This window comes from Cherax quadricarinatus, chromosome 68 (genome assembly GCF_038502225.1).
Source record: "Cherax quadricarinatus isolate ZL_2023a chromosome 68, ASM3850222v1, whole genome shotgun sequence".
Classification (NCBI taxonomy): Eukaryota; Metazoa; Arthropoda; class Malacostraca; order Decapoda; family Parastacidae; genus Cherax; species Cherax quadricarinatus.
The window spans coordinates 18,318,304-18,341,008 of NC_091359.1; the positions used below are offsets into that span (position 1 = coordinate 18,318,304).

The window sequence follows — 22,705 nt, forward strand, 5'->3', positions numbered from 1 at the left end:
TGGGGAACCAACCTAGGGAACTGTGGGGCCTGGGGAACCAACCTAGGGGACTGTGGGTCCTGGGGAACAAACCTAGGGGAGTGTGGGGCATGGGGAACCATCCTAGGGGACTGTGGGGCCTGGGGAAGCAACCCCGGGGACTGTGGGGCCTGGGGAACCATCCTAGGGGACTGTGGGGCCTGGGGAACCATCCTAGGGGACTGTGGGGCCTGGGGAACCAACCTAGGGAACTGTGGGGCCTGGGAAAGCACCCTTCTTTGAAAGTAAATAATTAAATGCTAATTAGGTACAACGCATATTAGCATGTTTCTTTACACCTGCAGTAAGTAGGTACAATATCAGTATGTTGATTTCCTTACGCCTGTTGCTTCTCCTCACCTAGCAATAAATAAGTACCTTTATATTAGTTGACTGTTATCTTCTTTTTTCTTTTTTCGCTGTCTCTCCTCTCCACCCTTCTCTCTTTTACCTCCTTCCATTATTCATTCCTTTCTCTTCTTCCTACACCCCTACTTTCGTCCCTCTTATTTCCACCTCTTCCCTTCCAACCCTCGTCTTCCTATCACCTTCTTTTCGCCCTCTTGCTAACTCTCCCCACCTTCCCTCTTCCTGCTGCGTCCCCAGTTGAGGTCACAGGTGAAGGTGACCAGGCTCGTCTTCACCCCCTCTGGGGCAAGAGCCCACCTGTTCCGCTCACCTAGAAAATCTAATAATTTATGTACATGACACACCCCCCATGCCAAAATACACGCTTATCAATACATAAAAATCGTAAAATTTATACAAGTTTGAATCTAAAGGGGTAAAATATATTTTTCCCGAAAGAAAAATCACGGAATTAGATGTAAATGGGAAAATATATAAGAATAAAAATGAGAGGGGATGTGGAGTTGCTTGAAGACGGCAGAGGCAGTTGTCTTGAAGATTTCATGTAAGACACAGCTACCTGCTGCTCCTGCTGCTGCTTATATTTGCTGCTTCTGTTGTCGCTTCTGCTCTTGGTGCTCCTGTGGGTCCTGTCGAGACCTGCTGTTGCTGCTATTACGAGTTTCTGGCGTTCCTCGCGCAACTGCTGGCACTACTTCCATTCTTTTCAGAGACTCGGCTGCTGAGATGTTACGAATTATCTGTGAGTACTACACTTTAATTCTGTGTATACATTTCTCTTATTGTAGACTTGTATATGTGTGTGTATATTTATATGACTGACGCATGTAAGTATGGAGACAGTGTACGCACACAGCCTGTAAGAGCAGACTTACTTGGAGGCACAAATTTTTTCTTTAACTTACGTGACCATAACTGATTATTAACACTGTATATTTAATAAATTGAATGTTATAAAGACAGTGTAATTCAAGTTCATATACAGACAAGTGAAATAATACAAAGGTTTTATATTTCGACATCTGCTGAAGAGGGCCCCTGAGGCTGACACGTCCATTCAGTTATTTCACATTATAACATGTCCTGTTAAGTTCTAGGAATTTGCTTCCCTCTTCAAAATTCCACTCATGACGTCAACCCCATGATGTCACCCCATGTTATTTCCCAATGATATTCACCTGTTTCTCTCTCTTTCCTGTGCTAAATATGTCAAAAAAAAAATCAGGAGGAAAACATGGAAATGGGTTGACGTTGAATAATCATAAATCGACATGAAAATTTAAAAAAAAAAGACATTAGTTGGCGAGGACATCGCCCTACAGTCACGTGACTGCTGTCACATCTACTTTGAGATGTCACTGGTGGAGTTAGTCTTCTATGTGTTACATTTTATTGTAATACTAATTTGTGTGCACGTGTGTAAGTTATCTGTGACTGCATCGTTGTGTGTGTGTGTGTGTGTGTGTGTGTGTGTGTGTGTGTGTGTGTGTGTGTGTGTGTGTGTGTGTGTGTGTGTGTGTGTGTGTGTGTGTGTGTGTATGTGTGTGTGTACTCACCTAATTGTGGTTGCAGGGGTCGAGACTCAGCTCCTGGCCCCGCCTCTTCACTGATCGCTACTGGGTCCTCTCTCTGCTTCCTGAGCTTTGTCATACCTCTTCTTAAAACTATGTATGGTTCCTGCCTCCACTACTTCACTTGCTAGGCTATTCCACTTGCTGACAACTCTATGACTGAAGAAATACTTCCTAACGTCCCTGTGACTCGTCTGAGTCTTCAGCTTCCAGTTGTGACCCCTTGTCCCTGTGTCCCCTCTCTGGAACATCCTATCTCTGTCCACCTTGTCTATTCCCCGCAGTATCTTGTATGTCGTTATCATGTCTCCCCTGACCCTTCTGTCCTCCAGTGTCGTCAGTCTGATTTCCCTTAACCTTTCCTCGTACGACATTCCCTTGAGCTCTGGGACTAGCCTTGTTGCAAACCTTTGTACTTTCTCCAACTTCTTGACGTGCTTGACCAGGTGTGGGTTCCAGACTGGTGCTGCATACTCCAGTATGGGCCTAACATACACAGTGTACAGTGTCTTGAACGATTCCTTATTAAGGTATCGGAACGCTATTCTCAGGTTTGCCAGGTGCCCGTATGCTGCAGCAGTTATTTGGTTGATGTGTGCCTCTGGTGATGTGCTCGGTGTTATGGTCACCCCAAGGTCTTTCTCCCTGAGTGAGGTCTGTAGTCTTTGTCCACCTAGCCTATACTCTGTCTGCGGTCTTCTTTGCCCCTCCCCAATCTTCATGACTTTGCATTTGGCTGGATTGAATTCGAGAAGCCAGTTACTGGACCACATGTCCAGCCTGTCCAGGTCTCTTTGCAGTCCTGCCTCATCCTCGTCCGATTTAATTTTTCTCATCAACTTCACGTCATCTGCGAACAGGGACACTTCAGAGTCTATTCCTTCCATCATGTCGTTCACATATATCAAAAATAGCACTGGTCCTAGAACTGACCCATGTGGGACCCCGCTCGTAACAGGCGCCCACTGTGATACCTCTTCACGTACCATGACTCGTTGCTACCTCCCTGTCAGGTATTCCCTTATCCATTGCAGTGCCCTCCCTTTTACATGCGCCTGATCCTCCAGCTTCTGCACTAATCTCTTGTGGGGAACTGTGTCAAAGGCCTTCCTGCAGTCTAGGAAAACGCAATCTACCCACCCCTCTCTCTCGTGTCTTACTTCTGTTACCTTGTCATAAAACTCCAGGAGGTTTGTGATACAAGATTTGCCTTCCATGAACCCATGCTGGTTTTCATTTATAATCTTGTTCCTTTCCAGGTGTTCGACCACTCTCCTCCTGATAATCTTCTCCATGACTTTGCACACAATACATGTCAGAGACACAGGTCTGTAGTTTAGTGCCTCGTTTCTGTTTCCTTTCTTAAATATGGGGACTACATTAGCTGTCTTCCATTTCTCAGGTAGTTGCCCAGTTTCAAGGGATGTGTTGAAGATTGTGGTTAGAGGCACGCACATCATCTCTGCTCCTCTAAGGACCCATGGGGAGATGTTGTCCGGTCCCATCGCCTTTGAGGTGTCAAGGTCACTCAAGAGCTTCTTCACCTCCTCCTCAGTTGTTCGTATGTCATCCAACACTTGTTGGTATATTCCCTCTTGATGTTCCCTTCTGTGCTGTCTTCCCACAGCCCTTCCTGTCTCTACTGTAAAAACTTCCTTAAATCTCCTGTTCAGCTCCTCACATACCTCCTGATCATTTCTTGTGAGTTCTTCACCTTCTGTCCTTAATCTGATCACCTGGTCTTTGACTGTTGTCTTCCTCCTGATGTGGCTATACAACAGTTTCGGGTCAGTCTTGATTCTCGATGCTATGTCATTTTCATACTGTCGCTGGGCCTCCCTCCTTACCTGTGCATACTCATTCCTGGCTCTGCGACTTATCTCCCTATTTTCGTGTGTTCTCTGCCTTCTGTACTTTTTCCATTCTCTATTACACTTTGTTTTTGCCTCCTTACACCGTCGGGTAAACCAGGGGCTCGTTCTGGTCTTCCCGTTGTTACTGTTGCCCTTGGGAATAAACTTTTCCTCTGCCTCCTTGCATTTTGTTGTTACATATTCCATCATTTCATTTACTGGCTTTCCTGCCAGTTCTCTGTCCCACTGGACCTCCCGCAGGAAGTTCTTCAACCCTATGTAGTCCCCTCTTTTATAGTCAGGCTTTTCCCATTCAACTCCTGTTATTCTCTCCACTTGCAGCTCTACTATGTATTCAAAGCACAGAACCACGTGGTCGCTAGCTCCTAGGGGACTCTCATACTTGATGTCCTCAATGTCTGAGCTGCCCAGGGTGAACACAAGGTCCAATCTTGCTGGTTCAATCTCCCCTCTCACTCTGGTAGTGTCCTTAACATGTTGGTGCATGAGGTTTTCCAGCACCACGTCCAACATCCTGGCTCTCCATGTTTCGGGACCCCCATGTGGCTCCAGGTTTTTCCAGTCGATCTCCCTGTGGTTGAAATCCCCCATAACCAGCAACTTTGCTCTGCTGGAATGAGCTCTTCTTGCCACCTCAGCAAGTGTGTCCACCATTGCTCTGTTGCTCTCTTCATATTCCTCTCTTGGCCTCCTGCAGTTCTGTGGTGGATTATACATCACTGCAATGACCACTTTGTGTTTCCCAGACTGAAGTGTACCTGCTATGTAGTCTCTTTCTCCCGACTCATCTATGCCTTCCATTTTCTCGAATTTCCATCTGTTTTTTACGAGCAGAGCAACCCCACCTCCCCCCCTGCCCCTTCTATCTTTCCTCATGATCTGGTATCCTGGTGGGAAGATTGCATCTGTTATTGTCTCCGTCAGTTTTGTTTGTGTAACTGCTATGATGTCTGGGGACTTCTCATTGATTCTTTCTTGCCATTCCTCATGTTTATTCGTTAATCTATCTGCATTTGTGTACCAAACCTTCAACTTCTGTTCTAATACTGTAACTGTGGTGCGGGGGGTGGAAACAGGGATCGGTGTGTGATGGTTGGTTTGGATTGTTCAGTTGCCTTGGGGGTGTCGTGGCTGGAGTCCTTCTGCAGGTGTTTCTGGGGGGTGTGCTTGTCCTTCCATTTGATCCTGGGTTATTCTGCTCTCCTTTTTCATTTCCTCCCATTTCTCCTTTCGTTTTTGAACTCTCTCTTTCATCGTCTTCCTTTCGTCCTGTGTTCTGTCTCGATCGAGGTACACACTCCGGAACTCCTGCTTGCCTCTCAGCCGTGCTTTTTCCTGCAGGATCATGGTTCGGGTTGATTCTGCCTTGAAAATTACTTTGAGAGGCCGATTCCTTTTCTTTGTGAACCACCCAATTCTCCGAAAATTTGCCACCTGGGTCATGTCCATCTCGCCTATCACCTTCATGATATCTTCAATCGCTTTTTTTCTCCTCCTGCTTTCTTTCATCATAAGTTTCCCCTTTAGCTTCGTCTAGCCCATAGACAAACACGGATCTCTCCCTTTCCACCTCCCACTGTGACTCCCATTGCATTCTCTGATGTGTTTTAGTTTCTTCCCGTGGAGTGTTCCTTCCTTCAGTCCCTTCCCTAGTTATGGCCCCTATGCTTCTTGGTTTGTCCTTCCTGCTCACCTGTTCCTGGCCCCCACAGGTATCTGGTAAGGTCCTTGCACATGTCCTAATTCCTTCAATGTCTTCCAACCTCTCATTCTGTCCTAGTGTGCTCCCTGCCTTTGTTTTGGCCCCATGTGGGTTTGACAGGACCTCTGCATACAGTTTAGTTTCCATGCTTCCTTCAGACCTGTTGTCTGTGTTTGATGTAGCCATTGCCGATGCTACTTCTGTAATATCTTTGTCTCTGTGCTGTTTCAGATGTGTGTGTGTGTGTGTGTGTGTGTGTGTGTGTGCACACACACACACACAAATTATGGAAGTTATACACACATGTTAAAAAAAAATCACATGTATATGTTTGGATGAGATTTTAGTTGTGATACAGTAGGCTGCGACGCTCCTACAACCCCTCTTATACTTAATAAAATAATTACTATTATGCAGTAATACAAAATGTAGTTTATATATAATAAAATATTGTTAAGAACAAAAGAAGGCCACTAGAATGTAGTGCATTTCAGACAAAAATAGCAGTAATGTTTGAAGTAGTAGTAGTAGTAGTAGTAGTAGTAGTAGGAGGAGGAGGAGGATGTTAATATGAACAAAATCGGTGTATTCAAAGTGGGAAAGTACGCTAGTGTGGAGAAAGTGAACCAACACCTGTATACAGTTATTAAGCCAAGGTCAGCAGCATCATCCTGGTCCTGTTCTTCAAGTGACCTACAAGGTCCTTTACTCATCCCTCACACGGTATCCTGCAGGGCATTCCAATAACTTTTCAAAACATTCTTCAAGATTTCGTAATACCTGGAGGGTGCTTCGGGGGTCAACGCCCCCGCGGGTCGGTCCATGGCCATGCTTCGCGGTAGATCAACCAGGTTGTTACTGCTGGCCGCAAGAAAATAAACGTACGAACGACAGCCCGGCTGGTCAGGTACTGACTATATGTGCCTGTCCAGCTCCCTTTTGAAGACAGCCAGGGGCATGTTGTTGATCCCCCTTATGTATACTGGGAGGCAGATGAACAGTCTTGGGTTCCTGACACTTATTGTGTTGTCTCTTAGTATACTCATGGCGCCCCTGCTTTCCATTGGGGGGGATGTTGCACTACCTGCCGGGCCTTTTTCTTTCGAAGTGAGTGATTTTCTGCTTCTCGAGGACATCTGTAAAAAAGGCATTCGACACCACCCCACCAAAGGGTTATCTATTAAATAGAAGAATAAGCAGGTTCCAAGTGGATACGATAACGTCCAAGAAAGAGAAGTAATATAGTGATAAGGAGGTACAGCGAGCTATAACGGTGGACTTGGTTACATCATGTTCTGTGTTTGAACACCTGATACACATAACTGACCTTCAAGAAGGATCTGAATGCTAAGTTTCACGATTTGTTGATGTGAAACCAATAAAAAGAATAACAGACTTTCCAGAAGGGTTTGGAGGCTGCAGACGTAGTAAAACATGTGACTACTGAATTTCAATCCCTATAAGTACAAGTAAGGGAAGTATGGAAGGGAGAATAAAAATCCAGACAAAAATAGTTTAAACAATCACAGTATATAAGTCTAGGAGGAAACATCACACCGAGCATTTAACCAGTCACATTTAAGGTTAACATCGGTGACAAATGCAAAACTAGCTTACTTTAGACTAAAAAGGATCTTTTAGGGCTGTATACAACATGGGGTAAACGCTTCATCAAGCATGTAAAGAAGCTTGTGTAGGTTCAGAAGTTTACAACAAAGCAACTAACGTAATTGGATTATCTAACGAATGAGAAAGAAAAATACCTTTGACAGCCCATGCAGCGAGGACGAATTATCTAGGCTACGAGAAGAGACCAAATGAACGTAAATAAACAACTTTAAAGAGAGAATCTTGGGGAGTCTTGTTATTAATTACCAAATACTAATAAATAGTGGATAACAACAGGCTGTGAAATGCAAAGAGGTAAGGAACAACACCGTAGATGTGTTTATAACTTCTTTCAGTCTCATGGTAGTCAATAATTGGAACCACCTCGAGTCCTAGACGAAGAGGTACTAATCACAAGTATCATACACAGTTTTAAGAGAAGGCACGATCCAGCCCAGGATACCAAGAACTAGTAAAACCTTTCGTTAGCAGTATCGATGTGTGTGTGTGTGTGTATTCAGGCTTGGTCACATACCGGGCCGCGGGGGTGCTGATCCGCGAAATCTTACTACCTCTCCAGGTATACCTATTTGTGATTGCCGGGGTCGATTCACAGCTCATGGCCACGCCTCTTCGCTGATCGCTACTTGGTCCATTCTCTCCCTGCTCCAAGAGTTTCATCGTACCTCTTAAAGTTATGTATGGATTATGCCTCCACTACATCACTACCCGGTGTTCCACTTACAACTCTATGACAGAAGAAATACTTCCTAACATCTCTGTGACTCATCCGAGTTTTCAACTTCCAGTTGTGACCCCTTGTTGCTGTGTCCCATCTCTGAAACAATCTGTCCTTGTCCACCTTACAAATACCTCTCAGTATTTTATAAGTCATTATCATGTCCCCCCGTCCCTCCTGTTCTCGTGTCGTCAGGTTGATTTCCTTTAACCTCTCCTCCCTTAGCTCCGGTACTAGTCTTTGCAAACTTTTGTACTCACATTTGTGGTTGCAGGGGTCGATTTATAGCTTCTGGCCCTGCTTCTTCACTGCTCGCTACCAGATACACTTTCTCCCTTCTCTATGAGCTTTATCGTACCTCTTAAAGTTATGTATGGATCCTGCCTTCACTACCTCAAACTCCTGATTGTCCCACTTCCTAACAACTCTATGACTGAAGAATTCCTAACATCCTTATGACTCTCGTGTGAGTGCGTGGGGGGGGGGAGGGGGGCGCGGGGGGCTAATATGCCTAAAAATCTACAATAGAAATAAAACCGAAAAAGATGGTTACAAAAGTTGGTCTTATTTTACAACTGTAATAAAGAGCAAGACATGGATGGACCTGCAGCAGCGACCTTAGAAGCAAGACGCCAGGGATAACAGTAGTGGGCGGCGGTCGGTGGCACTAGTGAGGATTGATACCAACAGTAGGAAGCCCCAACAAGCACACCATCACAGCCAACAACAGTATTCTCATCAGCAATGTTGGTCGACTCGAACGAAATATTGAATTTATTTATTTTTTTCAGTCTGGATGTCACTCGTGTCAAGTCAGAAAAGTTTTTCCCCGAGAGGAAATTTTACAGTGCCATCAACTAACCTTTCTTGATATTTTTTTTCTTCCCTACAGAATTTTTAAAATTTATTTTTAATAATGACGTATGAAGAGAGAAACCATATGGACAGAAAACTGATATGCAAGTAAAAAAAAAAACAGATCTGTATATTTCGGCCTCGGTCAGAGATCTTCAGTGGACAAAATTACCAAGATTTCAAGAAATTCTCTGCATAACAAGGGGTTGTCTATAGAGTACGTCACTGGCGTCAGCTATGGTCTGTATAAGTTGTATCATGTACTCGTAGAATTATTATTACTATTATTATAGATCTGCTGAAGATGGTCTCTGAGAACGAAATACGTAAATATGATCTCCAAGTGGTTTCTCGCTTAGTGTTAATGCCATTGAAAATAAAAATGCAGTGTAGCCATAACTTAGGCAAATAGCTCAAGAATGTCCCAGCGAACGAATCAAAATTTTAAATTTGAAGTTAGCTTGAAGAGCGAATTCAATTTTTTTTTTGAGGAAATAATGTTGAGTTATTGTTGTTGTGGCAGGTTGTGCGAGTGTTGCTGTGATGGTTGTGATGGCACAGCAACCCTTAAGCTTCCCAGGTATGTACTAGTAAAAACTATAATTACAATAATAATAGCAATTACAGCACCACTTGTATTACTACTAATAATAATAAATTACAATAATAATGACAATAACAGCACCACTAGTACTACTAATAAATAATAATTATAATACTACTGGTAAGCCAATGGAAGGCTAGTGGAAGGCCAGTGGAAGGTCAGTGGGAGGTTAGTGGAAGGCCAGTGGAAGGTCAGTGGAAGGCCAGTGGAAGGCCAGTGGAAGGTCAGTGGAAGGTCAGTGGAAGGCCAGTGGAAGGTCAGTGGAAGGCCAGTGGAAGGTTAGTGGAAGGTCAGTGGAAAGTCAGATCACCAAAATCTCCAGCTGTGGGTCATCACATAACTAAGACCCGCGTCAGGTAATACTTGAACATTTTCCTGACAAACCCTACCTAACTTAACCTCTAGAATTAATGGACACTGATTCAAAGCCAAACACCATCTTCAAGCAATGTTTCCTAATAGCCTGAGCTTTACGGAACCTTTATTGTATGTTTGTAATATGAGAAATACTTGCTGAAAGCTTCGTGCAACTTAGTTATCAAAAAAAATAAAAAATAAAACACCAAAATTTGATACATGGAAAATATCTATGGTCATAATCTATCCTATTTACATAAACTTTAAAACATCGCACCTGACAATATTATCTAGCTCGATATTATTATAATTATGGGGAAGCGCTATACCCGTAGGATATACAGCGCCTGTGGGGGGATAGAAGGTATTCAGGCTTAATTCAGGGAACTGGAGCACAGATCCAATTCCCAAGATCAAGAGCCCCTCACCAGCGACAAGGAACCTCCCTGGAGGGGATCTAGGTCGACAACTAGAGCACTTATCTCACACACTGAGGTCCGTGGTTGGATCTCCGGCACGGATGAAACATTAGGACGTGTTTCCTTAAGACACCTGCTGTCCATGTTCACCTAGCAGTAAAATAGGTACCTGGGTGTTAGTGGACTGGTGTGGGTCGCATCCTGGGGCAAAACTAACTTAATTTACCAAAATACTCTGCATAACAAGCGGCTTTCTATATAATAGTATGTCACTGATGTCAGTTAAGACTGTATACCTTGACCATGTAGAAATAAAGATTAATTATAATTATTATTATTATTATTATTATATTTAATAAATATTACGGTGAAAGACGTCTGCTTCCTGACAGCTTCCCGTCGCTAATTATAGTCTCAATTATGCAATATTAAGCCAGTTTTACAGTCGAGATAATATTTTGTTGTACAGATTGTAAAAACGTGACCTAACCTGAGGTAACCCACCTTAACCCGACTCCGCCATCAGTAGATATGAGTCTTTGTTTACACTCAGCCAAGGGCGCCTCTAATACGAAAATATAAACCCTAAAAATGTCAATAAGTTTTAATTCGTATAAACCTTTTTAAGAGATACACACAAACTGGTTTAGAAAGACACTTAAGTAGACACTAAGACATAACTGTTAGACAATATCCCAGGGGCGAAACGTTTTCTAGTATATACGTCCTAGTATTGGCTCACCTGTCTTTTTAAACCAACATATATAATTACTGTGGAAAATTGCATTTATCTGAATGTATCATTATTTACATAACAATAAATGAACATAGATAATTATTATTTATCAGTTAGACAAGTAGGAATTTGGGACACCTAGATCGCAAAAAATGTCCCCCTTCGATACCTACCACTGTCATATCCACAAGTTGCTCTGGACCTATTAATTAAATGAAATATACATCACCAGGAATGCTGGTAAATATATAAATTTGTGGACTGTATATTAAAAATAATAAATGATTATAGATACACATACATAACAGGAGAATATCTTAAAAATCACTCACCAATTTGACTGGAGATTAATGTGTATCATACTCAGAAAACCTCACTGTCTATACATGAAAATAACACTGGCCAGAGTTATAACATAAGACTTATCTGATGTTCCTGGAGCTGTCTTGTCCAGTCGCCTGATATCTCAAGTTATGCAGGAATGCACATCCACCAATTTCGCCTCCTATTTGAGAGGTGTCAACACAATTTTACCTCTAGAGCACGAAAAATTCTTCCTATTACACTAACGTTCTATTCAATTCAAAACCAAAATGGCGAGTGACTCCCCCAGCCGCAGGTTTCCCATTTTCGATATCATACTTCTTTTAAAAATACAATATAGGGCATCTATTTACCTATAAATTACCGTATTTCCGGAAAATATATAAAGTATTTTCCACAATTACCTTCATTATATTTCTTTTTGCACGTGTGGAGCCATGTTATACCTCTAATATATTACAAAAAACATTGTATACCTTTAGAAATAAGACCCGAAATTGCTACAAAAATATCGATTATTACCGTCATTGCCACAAAAATATCGGCTATTACCGTCATTATGCTTCTTCTTCCACAGGCACGTGTGGAGCCAGGTCATGCCTCTAATATATTACAAAAGTAGATTACATACCTTCACAAATAAGGGCCGAAATTGCCAATAAAATGTCGGATAACAGATCACATTAACAAGACCACCGACCATCACCATGGTCAGCGTAACACTGACCAACGTAGCCACAACTCTGGTTGTTATTAATGAATAATGAACAAAATAGTGACTATCTGTATACAAAAAAATCGTTAAAATTATTATCAATGAATAATAAAAGATAGTGACTATCTGTATAAAAATAATTAAACTCATTATCAATGAATAATGAAAAAATAGTGACTATCTATATAAAAAAATAATTAAAATCATTATCAATGAATAATAAGAGATAGTGACTGTCTAAAAATAATAATCAAAATCATTATCAGTGATAGTGACTGTCTATATGCAAAAATAAATCATTAATTTTTTTAACATATTTGCCGTGTCCCACCAAGGCAGGATGACCCGGAAAAGAAAAAAACCAGTTTCACCATTATTCAGTCCATCAGTGTGGTGCCAGAGACGTACTTACACTGCAGGTATAAAACTGCAACTGATCAACACCTCACCAACATTTTTATAACGTTGACACCCTCACGGCTGACATGGCTTCCTAATTGCAAACTTGCGATTATCTTTAAAATTCCTTTAGAGATGTCCAGTTGGAAATTAATTACTGGTAATGGGACAAACTTCTGTCAGGAAACAAGACAAGTGTTTCCTGACCCGCAGTTGGAGCTTTTGGTCATCTGACCGAGGCCTTCCGCTGGCTTACCCCTTCACCCCTTTTGGCTTCAAATTTAGGTTAGATAAATGAATATGATATCGATATACAATACGGACAAGTTGATAAGTAAGACATATGCAACATTTGGGTATCTTTATTCCGAAACGTTTCGCCTACACAGTAGACTTCTTCAGTCGAGTACAGAGGCAGCAGATGCAGTAGAGATGTAAAGATGTAATCAGTCCCTCACCCTTAAAGACGTAGTTTTGAGGTTGTCAGTCCCTCATAACTTTTGTATTATTGATCCTTCTTTCCATTACCGTTGTAACATAATAATGTTTGTACAGATGACGTGCTGGCTGACCCTGATGACCTGCCCTTCCCTACGTACAGCCAAGTACCTGACACTGCCTTTTCCTGTGAGGGACGCTCGGGTCTTTTTCCTGACCCCGAGGCTGGCTGCCAGGTGAGGTTAACCGGCTGCTAGGTGATGTAGCCTGGCTGCTGAGGTAAACTGATTGCTAGGTGATGTAGCCTGGCTGCTGAGGTAAACTGATTGCTAGGTGAAGTAGCCTGGCTACTGAAGTAAACTGGCTGCTAGGTGAAGTAGCCTGGCTACTGAGGTAAACTGGCTGCTAGGTGAAGTAGCCTGGCTACTGAGGTAAACTGGCTGCTAGGTGAAGTAGCCTGGCTACTGAGGTAAACTGGCTGCTAGGTGAAGTAGCCTGGCTACTGAGGTAAACTGGCTGCTAGGTGAAGAAGCCTGGCTATTGAGGTAAACTGGCTGCTAGGTGATGTAGCCTGGCTACTGAGGTAAACTGGCTGCTAGGTGATGTAGTCTGGCTGCTAGGTGATGTAGCCTGACTGCTAGGTGAGGTAAACTGACTACTAGGTGAGGTAAACTGATTACTAGGTGAGGTAAACTGACTACTAGGTGAGGTAAACTAATTACTAGGTGAGGTAAACTGACTACTAGGTGAGGTAAACTGATTACTAGGTGAGGTAAACTGACTACTAGGTGAGGTAAACTGACTACTAGGTGAGGTAAACTGACTACTAGGTGAGGTAAACTGACTACTAGGTGAGGTAAACTGACTACTAGGTGAGGTAAACTGACTACTAGGTGAGGTAAACTGACTACTAGGTGAGGTAAACTGACTACTAGGTGAGGTAAACTGACTACTAGGTGAGGTAAACTGACTACTAGGTGAAGTAAACTGACTACTAGGTGAGGTAAACTGACTACTAGATGAGGTAAACTGACTACTAGGTGAGGTAAACTGACTACTAGGTGAGGTAAACTGACTACTAGGTGAGGTAAACTGACTACTAGGTGAGGTAAACTGATTACTAGGTGAGGTAAACTGACTATTAGGTGAGGTAAACTGACTACTAGGTGAGGTAAACTGACTACTAGGTGAGGTAAACTGACTACTAGGTGAGGTAAACTGATTACTAGGTGAGGTAAACTGACTACTAGGTGAGGTAAACTGACTACTAGGTGAGGTAAACTGACTACTAGGTGAGGTAAACTGACTACTAGGTGAGGTAAACTGACTACTAGGTGAGGTAAACTGACTACTAGGTGAGGTAAACTGATTACTAGGTGAGGTAAACTGACTACTAGGTGAGGTAAACTGACTACTAGGTGAGGTAAACTGACTACTTGGTGAGGTAAACTGACTACTAGGTGAGGTAAACTGACTACTAGGTGAGGTAAACTGACTACTAGGTGAGGTAAACTGACTACTAGGTGAGGTAAACTGACTACTAGGTGAGGTAAACTGACTATTAGGTGAGGTAAGCTGACTACTAGGTGAGGTAAACTGACTACTAGGTGAGGTAAACTGACTACTAGGTGAGGTAAACTGATTACTAGGTGAGGTAAACTGACTACTAGGTGAGATAAACTGACTACTAGGTGAGGTAAACTTATTACTAGGTGAGGTAAACTGACTACTAGGTGAGGTAAACTGACTACTAGGTGAGGTAAACTGACTACTAGGTGAGGTAAACTGACTACTAGGTGAGGTAAACTGACTACTAGGTGAGGTAAACTGACTACTAGGTGAGGTAAACTGACTACTAAGTGAGGTAAACTGACTACTAGGTGAGGTAAACTGATTACTAGGTGAGGTAAACTGACTACTAGGTGAGATAAACTGACTACTAGGTGAGGTAAACTTATTACTAGGTGAGGTAAACTGACTACTAGGTGAGGTAAACTGACTACTAGGTGAGGTAAACTGACTACTAGGTGAGGTAAACTGACTACTAGGTGAGGTAAACTGACTACTAGGTGAGGTAAACTGACTACTAGGTGAGGTAAACTGACTACTAAGTGAGGTAAACTGACTACTAGGTGAGGTAAACTGATTACTAGGTGAGGTAAACTGACTACTAGGTGAGATAAACTGACTACTAGGTGAGGTAAACTTATTACTAGGTGAGGTAAACTGACTACTAGGTGAGGTAAACTGACTACTAGGTGAGGTAAACTGACTACTAGGTGAGGTAAACTGACTACTAGGTGAGGTAAACTGACTACTAGGTTACAGTAGTAAGGAATTATTCATCAAGCCAAATCTATCAAAATGTTTTGTCTTCGTAACTGTTCTAAACCTAGTGTGCCTTTTTATGTTTTTTTTTTATTTTTTTTTTTTTTTTATTATCACACCGGCCGATTCCCACCAAGGCAGGGTGGCCCGAAAAAGAAAAACTTTCACCATCATTCACTCCATCACTGTCTTGCCAGAAGGGTGCTTTACACTACAGTTTTTAAACTGCAACATTAACACCCCTCCTTCAGAGTGCAGGCACTGTACTTCCCATCTCCAGGACTCAAGTCCGGCCTGCCGGTTTCCCTGAATCCCTTCATAAATGTTACTTTGCTCACACTCCAACAGCACGTCAAGTATTAAAAACCATTTGTCTCCATTCACTCCTATCAAACACGCTCACGCATGCCTGCTGGAAGTCCAAGCCCCTCGCACACAAAACCTCCTTTACCCCCTCCCTCCAACCCTTCCTAGGCCGACCCCTACCCCGCCTTCCTTCCACTACAGACTGATACACTCTTGAAGTCATTCTGTTTCGCTCCATTCTCTCTACATGTCCGAACCACCTCAACAACCCTTCCTCAGCCCTCTGGACAACAGTTTTGGTAATCCCGCACCTCCTCCTAACTTCCAAACTACGAATTCTCTGCATTATATTCACACCACACATTGCCCTCAGACATGACATCTCCACTGCCTCCAGCCTTCTCCTCGCTGCAACATTCATCACCCACGCTTCACACCCATATAAGAGCGTTGGTAAAACTATACTCTCATACATTCCCCTCTTTGCCTCCAAGGACAAAGTTCTTTGTCTCCACAGACTCCTAAGTGCACCACTCACTCTTTTTCCCTCATCAATTCTATGATTCACCTCATCTTTCATAGACCCATCCGCTGACACGTCCACTCCCAAATATCTGAATACGTTCACCTCCTCCATACTCTCTCCCTCCAATCTGATATTCAATCTTTCATCACCTAATCTTTTTGTTATCCTCATAACCTTACTCTTTCCTGTATTCACCTTTAATTTTCTTCTTTTGCACACCCTACCAAATTCATCCACCAATCTCTGCAACTTCTCTTCAGAATCTCCCAAGAGCACAGTGTCATCAGCAAAGAGCAGCTGTGACAACTCCCACTTTGTGTGTGATTCTTTATCTTTTAACTCCACGCCTCTTGCCAAGACCCTCGCATTTACTTCTCTTACAACCCCATCTATAAATATATTAAACAACCACGGTGACATCACACATCCTTGTCTAAGGCCTACTTTTACTGGGAAAAAATTCCCCTCTTTCCTACATACTCTAACTTGAGCCTCACTATCCTCGTAAAAACTCTTTACTGCTTTCAGTAACCTACCTCCTACACCATACACTTGCAACATCCGCCACATTGCCCCCCTATCCACCCTGTCATACGCCTTTTCCAAATCCATAAATGCCACAAAGACCTCTTTAGCCTTATCTAAATACTGTTCACTTATATGTTTCACTGTAAACACCTGGTCCACACACCCCCTACCTTTCCTAAAGCCTCCTTGTTCATTTTTATGTTTTATATATATATATATATATATATATATATATATATATATATATATATATATATATATATATATATATATATATATATATATATATATATATATATATATATATATATATATATATATATAACTAGGCTTTTCATTTTCCCAGGCGTTCCATATCTGCAAGGGTCGCTTCATGTACAGCTTCCTGTGTCCCAACGCTACTCTCTTCAGTGCCAATTATCGTGTCTGTGATCATTACTACAACGTCCGCTGTGCCACCACCAACCCATCTAGCCCCTAGCCTAGAGATTCTAACTTGGACGATACCATCCTTTCGTCCTGGAGAAGAAAGGGAGCCATCGTCTAGTTATCTTCAAAATCATCCATGACATTGTTGCACATCCAAGAAAGGGACCTTGAATGGGTTGCCAGCATTTTTTCTTTCCTTATATTTCTTTTTTTTATTTCCTTCATAATATAAGACTTCGTTCAATCGATTTCAGATTTTCAACATTATTGTATGGTAAGCAGGGCAGGAAATCAGGCAACTATTGTCCTGTGCAGATGCCCTGTAACAAGTGTTATGTAACCCATTCCAAGATTTCTGAAGGGTCAGATGACTTACGAAAGCTTCTGCTGCTTCGCTTCATTCACATAAGGTACATCCTACTCTGACGACGGCGGAGAGTGACAGTAAAGTGTAGGTACACAATCACGAGTTTTATGTCTGAAATGGTGCGAGTTTTTCCCTTATATATAAGTTTAAATATAACTGATATCTCTTTCTAATGGTTTCAATCTGTAATGTCTGGTGTATCTTATGTATATATGGTACCTGATGATGTTAGTTTGTGCAGGTGAAAATTTTTCATTATAGTAACACAGAGAACTTGGAATTACTGGAGTTTATGCGACATCTGGAAAATGCCTCGTCTGCTCGATTTTAAACTTTTAGCGCTAGGGTGCTTTCCTGTACGCATGTTTCGCCTTATTATTGAGCTGCATAAGTCCCAATTTGTCAGTTTTATTAAATAAATTGTGATGCTGATTGTCATTCAATAAATAATGCCTCTTCTGACTGGTTTAAATCATCAACGTTAATGTATTGTATAAAATAAATTGGACCCAGTAAGTTTAGACTGTGTAAATTTGTAAATTTATTAATAATCAAGGAAAACTTGGAAATAATGAATAACTGAAGAATGATTCTTCTGGCTGGCTTCAAACTTTCAACAATGGCATTCCTTATTTAGAAGCAGATTAAATATTTTACTGGGTTTTGTTGGGAATTATGACGGACAGAGGGATATACAGCATCTGGCGGAGAGGAGGTATTCAGGATCGATCCAAGGAAGGGTAGGGCAGGTCCAGCTCTTAAGATCAAGAGCCTCTCACCGGCATCAAGGTCAATACAGCTGAGATAAGAGGAAAGTCTTACACGACAACCATCGAAATGGTTTAAATCGTAACATAATTTTTAAAGGGGTGGAGGGGTAAGCCAGTGGAAGGCCTCGGTCAGATAACCAAAAGCTCCAACTGTGGTTCATCATATGACTAAATCCCGCGTTAGGTAACACTTGTACTGTTTCCTGACAAACCTTACCTAACCTAACCTAACGACAACAATCAACTCCAGCTGACTTCACATGACAAGTAATTTGATTTGAAAAGAAATAGGATAAAAAAGACACTTACAAATTATAAAACAATAAACAGTATTGGTAGATATAGGTCAGCTGGCAATGTATTTGGGCAGGTACATATTTTTTCATAGTCTGCGGCTGAGCCTCGTCTGGAGGACCCCCAAGTATTATTATTATTACAATCAAGGGGGAAGCGCTAAACCCGGAGGATTATACAGCGCCTGGGGGGGTATGTGGAAGGCATTCAGGCTTAATTTGGGGAACTGGAGCACAGATCCAATTCCCTAAATCAAGAGCCCCTCACCAACATCAAGGAACCTTCCTTGAGGGGGGACCCCCAAGTAGATTGATATATCTACGTAACTGTGTTTAATTTGTCTCTGAGGGAAAACCCTCGCCTACTGACATTCTCCCCCTCGTCAACCAGGAATTAATCATCCCTGACGGCTTTATCCTGGCATGGTGTATCCCCCCTATAATGCTGTAATGTGCGGAGGACATTCCATCATACTCCGCTCTCAGTGATTTGGCCCAATACTTGGAGCTGCTCAACACGAGGTTGGTACTGGTTGTCACAATGATAGGTACTGGTGTCACAATGACGGCAGGTAGTGTCACAATGACGGGTACTGGTGTCACAATGATGGGTACTGATGTCACAGTGACGGCAACTAGTGTAACAATGATGGCTACTGGTGTTACAATGACGGAAGTTAATATCACAATGACGGGTACTGGTGTCACAATGACGGGTACTGGTGTCACAATGACGGGTACTGGTGTCACAATGACGGGTACTGGTGTCACAATGACGGATACTGGTGTCACAATGACGGATACTGGTGTCACAATGACGGATACTGGTGTCACAATGACGGATACTAGTGTCACAATGACGGATACTGGTGTCACAATGACGGGTACTGGTATCACAATGACGTTCACTAATGTCACAGTGACAGCAGCTAGTGTCATAATGACGGATACTGGTGTCACAATGACGGATACTGGTGTCACAATGACGGACACTGGTGTCACAATGACGGATAATGGTGTCACAATGAAAGATACTGGTGTCACAATGACGGATACTGGTGTCACAATGACGGATACTGGTGTCACAATGACGGATACTGGTGTCACAATGACCGATACTGGTGTCACAATGACCGATACTGGTGTCACAATGACGGATACAGGTGTCACAATGACGGATACTGGTGTCACAGTGACGGATAATGGTGTCACAATGACAGATACTGGTGTCACAATGACGGATACTGGTGTCACAATGACGGATACTGGTGTCACAATGACGGATATTGGTGTCACAATAACGGGTACTGGTGTCACAGCAACGTGAGCTAGTGTCACAGTTACGGCTACTGGTGTCACAATAACGGGCTACTGGAGTCACAATGAGGGCAGCTAGTGTCACAATGACGGTTACGGTGTCACAATGATTGTCATCCCATCAGTCGTTCATGAGTCCCACGGCAGCTATAGTAGTGACTGTAGCTGCCGTGGTTATCCAGTAGTGACTGTAGCTGCCGTGGTTGTCCAGTAGTGATTGTAGATGCCGTGGTTGTCCAGTAGTAACTGTAGCTGCCGTGGTTGTCCAGTAGTAACTGTAGCTGCCGTGGCTGTCCAGTAGTGACTGTAGCTGCCGTGGTTGTCCAGTAGAGACTGTAACTGCCGCGGTTGTCTAGTAGTGACTGTGCCGTGGTTGTTCAGTAGTGACTGTAGCTACCGTGGTTGTCCAGTAGTAACTGTAGCTAACGTAGTTGTCCAGTAGTGACTGTACCTACCGTGATTGTCCAGTAGTGACTGTAGCTACCGTGGTTGTCCAGTAGTGACTGTAGCTACCGTGGTTGTCCAGTAGTAACTGTAGCTACCGTGGTTGTCCAGTAGTGACTGTAGCTACCGTGGTTGTCCAGTAGTGACGGTAGCTACCGTGGTTGTCCAGTAGTGACTGTAGCTACCGTGGTTGTTCAGTAGTAACTGTAGCTACCGTGGTTGTCCAGTAGTGACTGTAGCTACCGTGGTTGTCCAGTAGTGACGGTAGCTACCGTGGTTGTCCAGTAGTGACTGTAGCTACCGTGGTTGTCCAGTAGTGACCGTAGCTGAAGTGGTTGTTCAGTAGTAACTGTAGCTACCGTGGTTGTCCAGTAGTGACTGTAGCTACCGTGGTTGTTCAGTAGTAACTGTAGCTACCGTGGTTGTCCAGTAGTGACTGTAGCTACCGTGGTTGTCCAGTAGTGACGGTAGCTACCGTGGTTGTCCAGTAGTGACTGTAGCTACCGTGGTTGTCCAGTAGTGACCGTAGCTGAAGTGGTTGTTCAGTAGTAACTGTAGCTACCGTGGTTGTCCAGTAGTGACTGTAGCTACCGTGGTTGTCCAGTAGTGACTGCAGCTACCGTGGTTGTTCAGTAGTAACTGTACCTACCGTGGTTGTCCAGTAGTGACTGTAGCTACAGTGGTTGTCCAGTAGTGACTGTAGCTACCGTGGTTGTTCAGTAGTAACTGTAGCTACCGTGGTTCTCCAGTAGTAACTGTAGCTGCCGTGGTTGTCCTGTAGTAGCTGTAGCTAGCGTGGTTGTCCAGTAGTGACTGTAGCTGCCGTGGTTGTTCAGTAGTAACTGTAGCTACCATGGTTGTCCAGTAGTGACCGTAGCTACCGTGGTTGTTCAGTAGTAACTGTAGCTACCGTGGTTGTCCAGTAGTGACTGTAGCTACCGTGGTTGTCCAGTAGTGACTGTAGCTACCGTGGTTGTTCTGTAGTAACTGTAGCTACCGTGGTTGTCCAGTAGTGACCGTAGCTACCGTGGTTGTCCAGTAGTAACTGTAGCTGCCATGGTTGTCCAGTAGTAACTGTAGCTACCGTGGTTGTCCAGTAGTGACTGTAGCTGCCGTGGTTGTCCAGTAGTGACTAGCTGCAGTGGTTGTCCAGTAGTGACTGTAGCTGCCGTGGTTGTCCAGTAGTGACTGTAGCTACCGTGGTTGTCCAGTAGTGACTGTAGCTGCCGTGGTTGTCCAGTAGTAACTGTAGCTACCGTGGTTGTCCAGTAGTAACTGTAGCTGCCATGGTTGTCCAGTAGTGACCGTAGCTGCCGTGGTTGTCCAGTAGTGACTAGCTGCTGTGGTTGTCCAGCAGTGACTGTAGCTCCCGTGGTTGTCCAGTAGTGACTGTAGCTGCCGTGGTTGTCCAGTAGTGACTGTAGCTGCCGTGGTTGTCCAGTAGCAACTGTAGCTACCGTGGTTGTCCAGTAGTAACTGTAGCTGCCGTGGTTGTCCAGTAGTAACTGTAGCTACCATGGTTGTCCAGTAGTGACTGTAGCTACCGTGGTTGTCCAATAGTGACTGTAGCTACCGTGGTTGTCCAGTAGTGACTGTAACTACCGTGGTTGTCCAGTAGTGACTGTAGCTGCCGTGGTTGTCCAGTAGTAACTGTAGCTACCGTGGTTGTCCACTAGTGACTGTAGCTACCGTGGTTGTCCAGTAGTGACTGTAGCTACCGTGGTTGTCCAGTAGTGAATGTAGCTACCGTGGTTATTCAGTAGTAACTGTAGCTACCGTGGTTGTCCAGTAGTAACTGTAGCTGCCGTGGTTGTCCAGTAGTAAATGTAGCTACCGTGGTTGTCCAGTAGTGACTGTAGCTGCCGTGGTTGTTCAGTAGTAACTGTAGCTACCGTTTTTGTCCAGTAGTGACCGTAGCTACCGTGGTTGTTCAGTAGTAACTGTAGCTACCGCGGTTGTCCAGTAGTGACTGTAGCTACCGTGGTTGTCCAGTAGTGACTGCAGCTACCGTGGTTGTTCAGTAGTAACTGTAGCTACCGTGGTTGTCCAGTAGTAACTGTAGCTGCCGTGGTTGTCCAGTAGTAACTGTAACTACCGTGGTTGTCCAGTAGTGACTGTAGCTGCCGTGGTTGTCCAGTAGTGACTAGCTGCAGTGGTTGTCCAGTAGTGACTGTAGCTGCCGTGGTTGTCCAGTAGTGACTGTAGCTACCCTGGTTGTCCAGTAGTGACTGTACCTGCCATGGTTGTCCAGTAGTAACTGTAGCTACCGTGGTTGTCCAGTAGTAACTGTAGCTGCCGTGGTTGTCCAGTAGTGACTGTAGCTGCCGTGGTTGTCCAGTAGTGACTAGCTGCCGTGGTTGTCCAGCAGTGACTGTAGCTGCCGTGGTTGTCCAGTAGTGACTGTAGCTGCCGTGGTTGTCCAGTAGTGACTGTAGCTGCCGTGGTTGTCCAGTAGTAACTGTAGCTACCGTGGTTGTCCAGTAGTAACTGTAGCTGCCGTGGTTGTCCAGTAGTGACTGTAGCTACCGTGGTTGTCCAGTAGTGACTGTAGCTACCGTGGTTGTCCAGTAGTGACTGTAACTACCGTGGTTGTCCAGTAGTGACTGTAGCTACCGTGGTTGTTCAGTAGTAACTGTAGCTACCGTGGTTGTCCAGTAGTAACTGTAACT

The 22,705-nt window shown here is 43.6% G+C and overlaps 1 protein-coding gene across 1 annotated transcript; it reads left to right on the plus strand.

Annotated features, from left to right (window-relative positions):
• The first annotated feature begins 867 nt into the window (after positions 1 to 867).
• Positions 868 to 17,671, plus strand: LOC128697719 (uncharacterized). Its single transcript, XM_053789578.2, has 4 exons — positions 868 to 1,129; positions 9,260 to 9,316; positions 12,846 to 12,964; positions 16,763 to 17,671. Exons 1-4 carry the CDS (start codon positions 883 to 885, stop codon positions 16,895 to 16,897), a joined length of 558 nt encoding a protein of 185 aa, XP_053645553.2. The 5' UTR covers positions 868 to 882; the 3' UTR covers positions 16,898 to 17,671.
• The last annotated feature ends 5,034 nt before the right edge of the window (positions 17,672 to 22,705 follow it).